This window comes from Brassica napus, chromosome C9 (assembly GCF_020379485.1).
Source record: "Brassica napus cultivar Da-Ae chromosome C9, Da-Ae, whole genome shotgun sequence".
NCBI lineage: Eukaryota > Viridiplantae > Streptophyta > Magnoliopsida > Brassicales > Brassicaceae > Brassica > Brassica napus.
This window is the reverse complement of record NC_063452.1, coordinates 7,358,365-7,367,454: the sequence shown is the minus strand read 5'-3', so window position 1 is coordinate 7,367,454 and position 9,090 is coordinate 7,358,365. Positions and strand designations below refer to the sequence as shown.

General features: G+C 37.6%; 1 protein-coding gene across 1 annotated transcript; it reads left to right on the top strand.

Moving 5' to 3' along the window:
* The first annotated feature begins 2,202 nt into the window (after positions 1–2,202).
* Positions 2,203–3,604, top strand: LOC106392222 (36.4 kDa proline-rich protein). The gene is made up of 2 exons (XM_013833025.3): positions 2,203–3,231; positions 3,408–3,604. The coding sequence occupies exon 1, from the start codon at positions 2,416–2,418 to the stop codon at positions 3,208–3,210; it is 795 nt and encodes a 264-aa protein (XP_013688479.2). The 5' UTR covers positions 2,203–2,415; the 3' UTR covers positions 3,211–3,231; positions 3,408–3,604.
* Positions 3,605–9,090: the final 5,486 nt, after the last annotated feature.

The window sequence follows — 9,090 nt, the reverse complement described above, 5'->3', positions numbered from 1 at the left end:
CAAATCAAAAACCATTTCATGTTTCCTTGACAAACTCGAATTCACCCATAAACTAACAAATCCTTTGAAGACGAAGAAATTCAAAGTTGATCCGAAAAACGAAACATTCATTTTTTTTGCTTCTGAAAATCTCAAATAAAAATTTCTGAACATCAAGATTCACTTCAAACTGTTTCGACCCTTCTCTCAATTCAAATTCACAAACAATCACAATTCTCTTCTCATTCTCCATCTTGAGGTCAAACCAAGTAACATCCTCATCAAATCATTCACATCAATCATTTCATGTCCTGATTTCCTTCAATGTCAATTCAAAAAACAAAAAACACAAAAAATTGATTTCTGCAGGAATTTCAAAAATTCGTTCAATCAAAGAGAAAAAAGCTCCTTTGCCCGCTTTGAACATTCTCTCCATGTCAATCAATACGTGAAAACAACCAATTCACACAATAGCAATTCACCTCTCTAACAAACCTCTCCTGGCCTGCCGCTTTGAACTCAACAACCGTGGGAACATTTTTGTTGAGTATTTTCCAAATTCAAAAAATTCGAGAGCTTGTTGGTGTTGACGCTGGCGCCATTGGCGCTGAGACTGGACGCTTAATAGGCACAGCTTTCTCGCGCCAAGTCTGCTTCAGATTACGGTCATACGGACCCTTAGAAGCTCCATATCTATTGCTCGATTAGGATCATTATGGCGTCTCATGATCCTATCAGATCGTAGCACGGAGATTACCAGGCTGATGCGTCCTTTGTGCATACTTCCTGTCATCCTCGCCATACCTCGACTCGAGCTGCGTGTCTGGCAGGTTCCAACGTTGCCCATAAGGCTGACGGTCGTATACATTTGGCCTCTGCTCAGTGTGAAAGTTATGATGCTGTGCCTTATCCTGTGAAACCTGCATCTCGTAAAAATACCAGGTCGCTCTGGTTGAGACTGAAGCCGCGATCGCACATCCAAAGAAGGACAATGATCCTTCTCATGGGTAAGCATACCACATGTAGAGCAGTGCTTAAAAAGCTTCTCGTACTTGATTTCAATGGTGACCTCATCTCCGTCCTTCGACTCCACTTTCCTTGAGAATTTGAGGGGTTTCCTAGAGTCCACATCAATGAGCATACTGCCCTCAGCCACATCCAAAGAATCAACATGAACATGGCCTAATCTTGCCCCAATGTTCCTAAGATTTGTATCCGTCCAAAGATGCAAAGGGAGGCCAATCACTTGAACCTTAAAAGGAACGATCCACGGGTAATCATCATGAACAATGGGTTCCCATCGCACCAGCACAAACATACAGAAGTTAAAATGGAAAGGACCCTGTCGAAGAACAGAGCTGAGATCCTCTTCGGAAGTGAAATTAAGGAGAAATTTCCCATTGCCCAGATCATTAGCCGTAATGCGATCTTCCATGCCCCATTGTGATGGCATCTTCTGAAGTAGCTTCTCAACGTTTTGTTTCTTCAGGTTGAGAACCTTGCCTATAAGCGAGAGACTGAACTCGCTAGCAACCAGTGAATCATCCTGATCCATCAGAATGATCGGCGCGTCATCATCCTCGTAAAGGATACCTTTTCCTTTCATGTCTGCCATGTGGCTAGAACGTGATCTGTAAGATGACCCCATGAATACTTAGCGTCTACGTGATCCTCGTATAGGTTCGCCGAGCCAAATCAAAGAGATTCGTGCTGTAGCTTGGGGACACGTGAGTGATCAGATGAGAGTGGATGCGAACAGATCAGGGAACGTGAACGCAGCGGCTAGTTCTGGTGACCTCCACGTCAAAGAACGTGATGATCAGAGGGATCAAAGCTTCTAAGGAAGCTCCAATCTAGCGTGGTCAGAGCGTGGTGATCAGATCCGAAATGGTTCTCTCCACCAAGCGAAGCGACGAAGCAGCAACGGGAAGCGTGAACAAGACGACAGCTACGACACCTCCAGGAAACGCCGTGGGACCACCTCGATACACAGGGAGTGTCGGATAGTCTCCCCTGCGATGATGCAGAGACCGCCGAGTGCAGAATCGACGTCAAGTCTATCTGGATCGTGGAGTCGCCATTCTCATCCCCTCCTGAGCGGCTAGGGCTTCTGTAATTAAAATACTGTTTTCGTTAATTTCCTAATTTAGTATATATTAAACTTTTAGCAGACCATGGTTGTATATATATATATACATACTTATAGTAAACCCAATATAAATTAGCCGTGAAAAAAGAGAGGCGACATGTGATGATATATAGCGATGGGTCATGAATAGAATTTGTATTCTTATGATAAGTGCCAACCATGCTTATTTTGGGGCTTCTCTTCTTATTGCAGAAGTAGCCCCCATGTTCACGTGATCCCGTCTTTCCATTCTTGCCCTATATATTCATATAACCTTTCTTATCTTTCCTCCATCCACTCTTCTCAACATGGAGTCATCCAAACTCTCATCTCTTCCTCTCTGTTTCATTCTCATTTGCATTATCTTCTTTCCCCAACAATCCTTCTCATGTGGCTCCTGCAACCACAGGAAGGGTGGAAAACCCTCCATTAAACCCCCTGTAACTGTTCCCAAGCTACCCGTTCCTCCAGTGACTGTCCCTAAGCTTCCAGTTCCTCCGGTGACAGTTCCAAAGCTACCTGTTCCTCCAGTGACCGTACCTAAGCTTCCAGTTCCTCCGGTGACAGTTCCTAAGCTACCTGTTCCACCTGTCACCGTCCCAAAGCTACCTGTACCTCCCGTGACCGTCCCAGAACTACCACTTCCTCCGGTGGGAGGGCTACCCATACCTCCGGTTGGAGGGCTACCCATACCTCCGGTGGGAGGGCTACCCACATTGCCACTGCCACCATTGCCGATTGTGGGTCCTATTCTTCCTCCGGGGACAAACCCTCCTACTCCAGGAGGAAAAGATTGCCCTCCACCCCCGGGTAGCCATAAGCCTCCATCAGGCACTGGGAAGGCGACATGTCCAATAGACACGCTGAAGTTGGGGGCGTGTGTTGACTTGTTGGGAGGTTTAGTAAAGATAGGGCTTGGAGACCCAGCAGCTAACAAATGCTGTCCGCTACTTAAAGGCCTCGTTGAAGTTGAAGCAGCAGCTTGTCTCTGCACTACACTTAAGCTTAAAGCTCTTAACCTTAAGCTGTACGTCCCAGTTGCTCTTCAGCTTCTTCTTACCTGTGGCAAAAACCCACCTCCGGGCTACACTTGCTCCATCTGAGAAATTTAGTCCAGTTAAAGGGTATGCTAATTTTTCTTTCCTTTAATTAAAACTTCCATCTTCACTAAGAAATTATATATTACTCACACGTGTTTAACCCAATTATTGAAGTACATTAATATGCATGCAATTGTGTACGATAATATTATATTGTATGATTTCATCACTCATGTTTATTTTGTTTTTGGGTTACGCAGATAACTTGGAGAAAAAAATGAGAAGACAATGGCAGAGCTCTCTAGTTTTTCCTTTCACCTGTATTAATCATGTCAAATCCTTTCCCTTTGATTCTTTCACATATCTATCCCTCCTGCTTGTATTGTTGTGGTTTAGATTAATGATTCTTCTCTTGTATGAAAGTACGATTTGAAATTATTTATTTTTCACGAATGAATTGAGGTGTGTGAAAATAGTATTGTAAAACAAAAGGGAAACAAGAGAATGTAAGAGCATGGTAGAACCCATCTTGAGTTTCTACACACTAAAAGTAATAGTTTTAAATGTTGACGATTAACTGAATGACAAATGGTAGAAACATTTCTCTAAAGGTAAGTTGGATCAATCAAATGAGAGAAGATTTTCTCATGCATCTCTTAGATATTTTTATTTTTTGTATTATTCTTAATCTGAAAAACCTAGTAAAAAAATTGTCAATGCAAATAAAGTAAATTATACATGTTCTATTTTTTTTATTAATTAGTTAATGAATGAATTTGTGAGTAAAAAAAAAGATAATATAAATTTTTGTAAAGATATATATTCTCTTTTATCTTTCCGCCTTCTCAATTCTCATCACTCAAGAACATTATGTTTTTTGATGAAATGACATCTCCTCATTCAAAACATAGGGGTTACTATAATCAACCCAAATAATAGTGAAGATAAAAAGCCTACCTTATTGTCATGATATGTATATGTATAAACGGTAAATTGAGCAAAACGACTCTATACTAATGGGATCACAACAGCCCTAACTCAATCCAATCATTCTACATTCGTCTTCTTCGTTTCAAAGTCATTTTCTTTACCCCATTCCTAGAAGCTTTGTCTATAATGCCTCTAATAAGTCAACACCATATCTTTAATTAAGTTCGTCCTTTAAAGCTTCAGACGCACCACTCCTAGTAAGTCACAGTTAATACCCCACTATTTCCCCCTTGCTCGCATGAAATCACTTTTGTAAATAAGAATGTTGGTCTCCTTTATTTCTCTCATTGCAACGTACTTCCTCTTTCATCACACTTCAAATCTTAGCAAACAATAATGGCAGAATTGAAGATGCAAATTAGATCAGGTGGACATCTTGTGTCAGTTGCAAGTACGGCAACCTACTATAGCGAGTATGCGGGTGAAGTGATCAAGATAGGACAGAGCTAAAGACTTGAAAACTGGATTGACGATCAAGTCAGAGTTAATGCAAATATCACTTGGAGAGTAAGAGTGTAGAGATTCATCTTGGAGAAGGATGATCTCACAGTATAAGGTTCATAGAGACTTGGAAGAAGTTTTAGGGAACTTATCATGTTTGGATTTTTGGTAAAAATCTCTTTGGAGGCTAACTTAGCTGATTGACTATTGTGAATAAATAGTCATGCTTCACCTGGGTATTAGGGTTGTCACTAGAATTGTATTCTTGGCATAAGTATAAGTTTCATAAACTTGTAAGTGAATGAAGCACAAAACCCTAAAGGGAGAGGTTTTAAGGTTTTGTATTCGATCTTAAGACGTGTGAGGCTAGTGCAACATGTCAAGAGGTTCTTGATCTTGTTGAGGTTCTGTTTAAAGAGATATTTGCAAGTTTTCTTTTAAAGAAAACTATTTTGAAAAGATATTTTATAGTGTACTCTGTGTTACAATTCTTGCTATAGTTCTTGCATTTACAATTGGTATCAGAGCGGTCACCCGTTCAATTGTATAACAGGTGAGACCTTGGGAAAGAAATGAAAAACTATCATGAATGTGTTTCCACTGCAAGGGTGATTTTGGATGCGTCCAACTATAGGCTGTGTAAGTCAATGATGAGGTCAACCATCCGAGGTATCGATGCCATGGCATGGAAGTCAATCATTTCAGGATGGACTAAGCCAAAGGTCAAGGGAAAAGACGGTGTTGAATCCAACAAACCTGAAGAAGACTGAACGGAGACGGAGCTGAAGCTGGCGAAGTTCAACTCAAGGGTGATGTCTGTGATACATGCAAGTGTCACCAAGAAAAACTTTGAGTTAATCCAAGGATGTGAGACAGCTAAGGAAGCGTAAAGGAACCACTAGTGAAGAGCTCACAAATGGACTTCCTTGCATCGAAGTTTGAGAACGTAAAGGTCGGAGAACATGAGCCAACTGAAGAATTCAGCTCGTATATCAGTGGAATAGCTCAGGAACCGCTGACTCTAGCGAGAAAAATACAAAGACAAAAAAGCTGGTCAAGAAGTTTCTTAGATGTCTTCCGCTCAAGTACATTGCTTACAAGGAAGCTATGTTGGTTTCACTCAACACTGATGAGATAAGCTTTGATAAAGTAGTTGGAATGTTCAGAGCTCATGAGATGGAACTAGGCTGAGAAAAGAAAGGGAAAAGAATAGCTCTTGTTGTTGAAATGGACTTTTCAAGGGTCCAATAATCAAATCATTATAGTAATTAAGATGTCAATCCATTTCTAAGAGTTTTGATGCAAAGAGAATGCAAGTTAAAACTTAATCTAAGTGCAATCAAGTGATAATGTGATTCAACCAAGTAAACAAGGTTCTAACACTACTAACTAGCAACTTTCAATCAAATAGATAAAGGAGGAATCATGGGCATAGGATTTTGATTTTAGATGACTAAGATTGAATCTAAAATGGCAAGGTTTCAATCAACTCATTCTCCTAAGTCTAGATATCAATTCTAAGCAAGTTCTCTTCCAAGATAAAAGCTCATTTACTCTCATGATCAAACATCAAATTCCTTTGGTTTGTGTCAATCAAACAATCATTAAAGATAGATCATTCAACTTTCCTAACTCCCCTAACATCAAATCCCTTTGGTAGGGTAAGCTAAGAGCTTGATGAGTTGGCTCAGACATTTCATCGAACACCTTCCGGGCAATGAAATGTCTAGAGTTCTAAACCAGAATGGTCAACTCAAGCTTAGCATTAAGATCACTCAATCAAGCAAGGAAACACATTAATCTACTCTAAACATTCTAGATCATCACTTAATCATCCTAAATCATCCTAACCCATGAATCCAAAGATGACTACTCACTCATAATCATGGTAGACACTAGATCATTAGTTGATCCAAATCTAAACATGATTAATGGTCAAAGTAATCAAGCAAAGATAAGAAATTATGATCAAGATTAGATCTTTCACCCAAAAGTGGCTTTTGATTAGATAGAAAATAAGATAAGATCCTAAGATTAGGTCTGAGAAACATTTATAGTAGCTTAAAATTGAACCGGGTTAACCCAACAAACTTGGATTAACCCAAACACAAATGGGTAAATATCTGGTCAAACTCGGAAATGTTGACTTTCTGGACTCGCAGCGGCTAAGGCAAACCGTTCCACCAGGCCGCTGAGGCTCTCACAGCGGCTTCTTGCAGTCTTCGTCATCAGGCCGCTGCAACAAGTACATATGCGGCATGGAGTGGGGTGTTTTCCCAGCGGCTTCAGCACACCGCTGCGCAAGGCCGCTCCCACACTTAGTCTCCGTTCCTCGAGCGCTTGCAGCGGCTTCTCGATGGGGTCATAAGGCCGCTGGGATGTCACAAAGCCGCTGGGACACTTGATCATCTCGTCTCATGCTCGAAAATCACCAATCTTGCCTCCAACCCATCTCTAAATGCTCCAAAGTCACCATTTAGCATATCCATCACCTAATAGAGACAAATGTATATGCAATGCACTTAAATATACTCTAAATGCATCTAAATGGACAAATTGAGAACTAAAATGATTGTTAAAACTATGTAAATACAAAAGATATCAGTTGTGTCACAAGAACATTCAAAAGATGAAGAGGAGTACAATGATCCAGTTTGCTTACTGGTCAGGAGGTTTGACAAAGTGTTGCGCAGAGCTAAGCAAAGTCAAAAGAAAGAAACTTCATCAAGACCGAGAAACGTCCATCAGAAATTGTAACGGCTGATAAGAAAGTTGATTTTCAATTTCATGAGTGCAAATGAATTAGGCACTACAAGATAGAATGTCCTACAACAACAAGAAGGGACATCAAGTGTTTCGGGTGTAAAGGTATTGGTCATAAACAAAGAGGTGTCGAGGGAAGTCACTGATTGGAATTAATGAGGAAGAATCTGAGGAGGAGAGTGAAGAAGAGGAGCTTGACAACTTGGTAGCCTTCATCGGAATTACTGAGTTCGTGGAAGGAGATACAGAAAACAAAATTTTCTGATTACACAACCTATCTAAAAAATTTCTGTACAAACACATAAACAAGATTAACATAAGAGTAATTGATTGGATCGAAACATTATAACGAATATATATATTTTTTATAAGATTAAATTTATGTTTTAGTTAATTTTTGTTAATTTTACTAAATAAAAAAAAATTATAAACGTTTACATTTTCTAAAAAAAGTATTAATAAGACGACTATTTGTTTTTAAAAGAAAAATTAATGTACACGTGGCATTTTTATCGGCAAAATTAGCTGACATATATCCACATTAACAAAATTAGATGATGTGACAGCTGATGTGGCGACTGGTGTATGATTTCGCCAAAAAATAAATAAAATATATGTTATTTGAATTTTTTTGAAAGTACATGTATGTTTTTGCAAGTTTATATAAGCCGGTTAAAATTGAACATATCGCGATATGTTTGGTATGAAATTTCTGTTGTTTTCGCTTTGTTTTAGGAATTTTTTTTGTTCCGGCCATTTTTGTTTTTAAATACATAACTAGATTTTTATCCGCGGTTTAAAAAGCGCTGATATTTTCTTAACATTTTGATAAAATTTGATTGAATATATAATTTTTATTGGAAAGCAAATAATTTAAAAATTGTTTTATTAGTGTCTCAAAAAAATATGTTCTATTATAATGTTTGATTTTCAAGCATTGTTTTCATATCCGACTCAAACCCGTTTGAACCGATAGATCCGGAGACTTGTGTAGAATCCAGTTTGGATTTAATGAAACGTTGTTAACTAAAAATTTGATAAAATCCGCTAAAAAATCAAAAAAATCCGCGATCCGAGTCGATTGATCCACTAAAAACTCAAAAAAAAATATTTTGAAATTTTTGATTAAATAACTCACACTTTTAATATTATCTAAAATTAAAAATTTGTGATTCCTTAGATTTTGATGAAATTTTTATTATGTCATTTAAAGAAAATAAAACAATGGTAATAGAAAAAATCAAAATTTATTGATATGACAATATTAGTTTCCTTTTGTTATTCCTATGATAAGTTTGTATTTTATTTATTTTACATCTAAAATTAATTTTATGAAAAGTTTTAAAATATATCTGAACACTCAAAATTGATGTTATTATGTACAAAATTACATAGTAAATATTTTTTTTAAAATCATATATATACTCATATTAGATCATTAAATAATATTATGCTCGAAAAATGATATTCAAATTAAATAGAAAGTATATTCGCATAAAAATCAGAATTATTATTATTAAAAAATATGGAAAGTATTAGTTGCCATAAATATATGAGATATTTGGCTGTTTAGTTTAACTAAATAAAACTTCATCCGTTTCAAAAAAGTTAAATATTCTAGAAAAAAAATTGTTTCAAAAATGTATTTTTATATTTTCAATGCAATTTTTGTCAGCTAATAATGAAAATTTTAAACTTCAAAAACATTAATTGCATTTTTCGAAGTCTTATTGGTTTATAAATATAAGA

What these genes read in the sequence shown, in the direction of transcription:
- LOC106392222 (XM_013833025.3), top strand. Translation starts at nt 2,416, where the DNA reads ATGGAGTCATCCAAACTCTCATCTCTTCCTCTCTGTTTCATTCTCATT.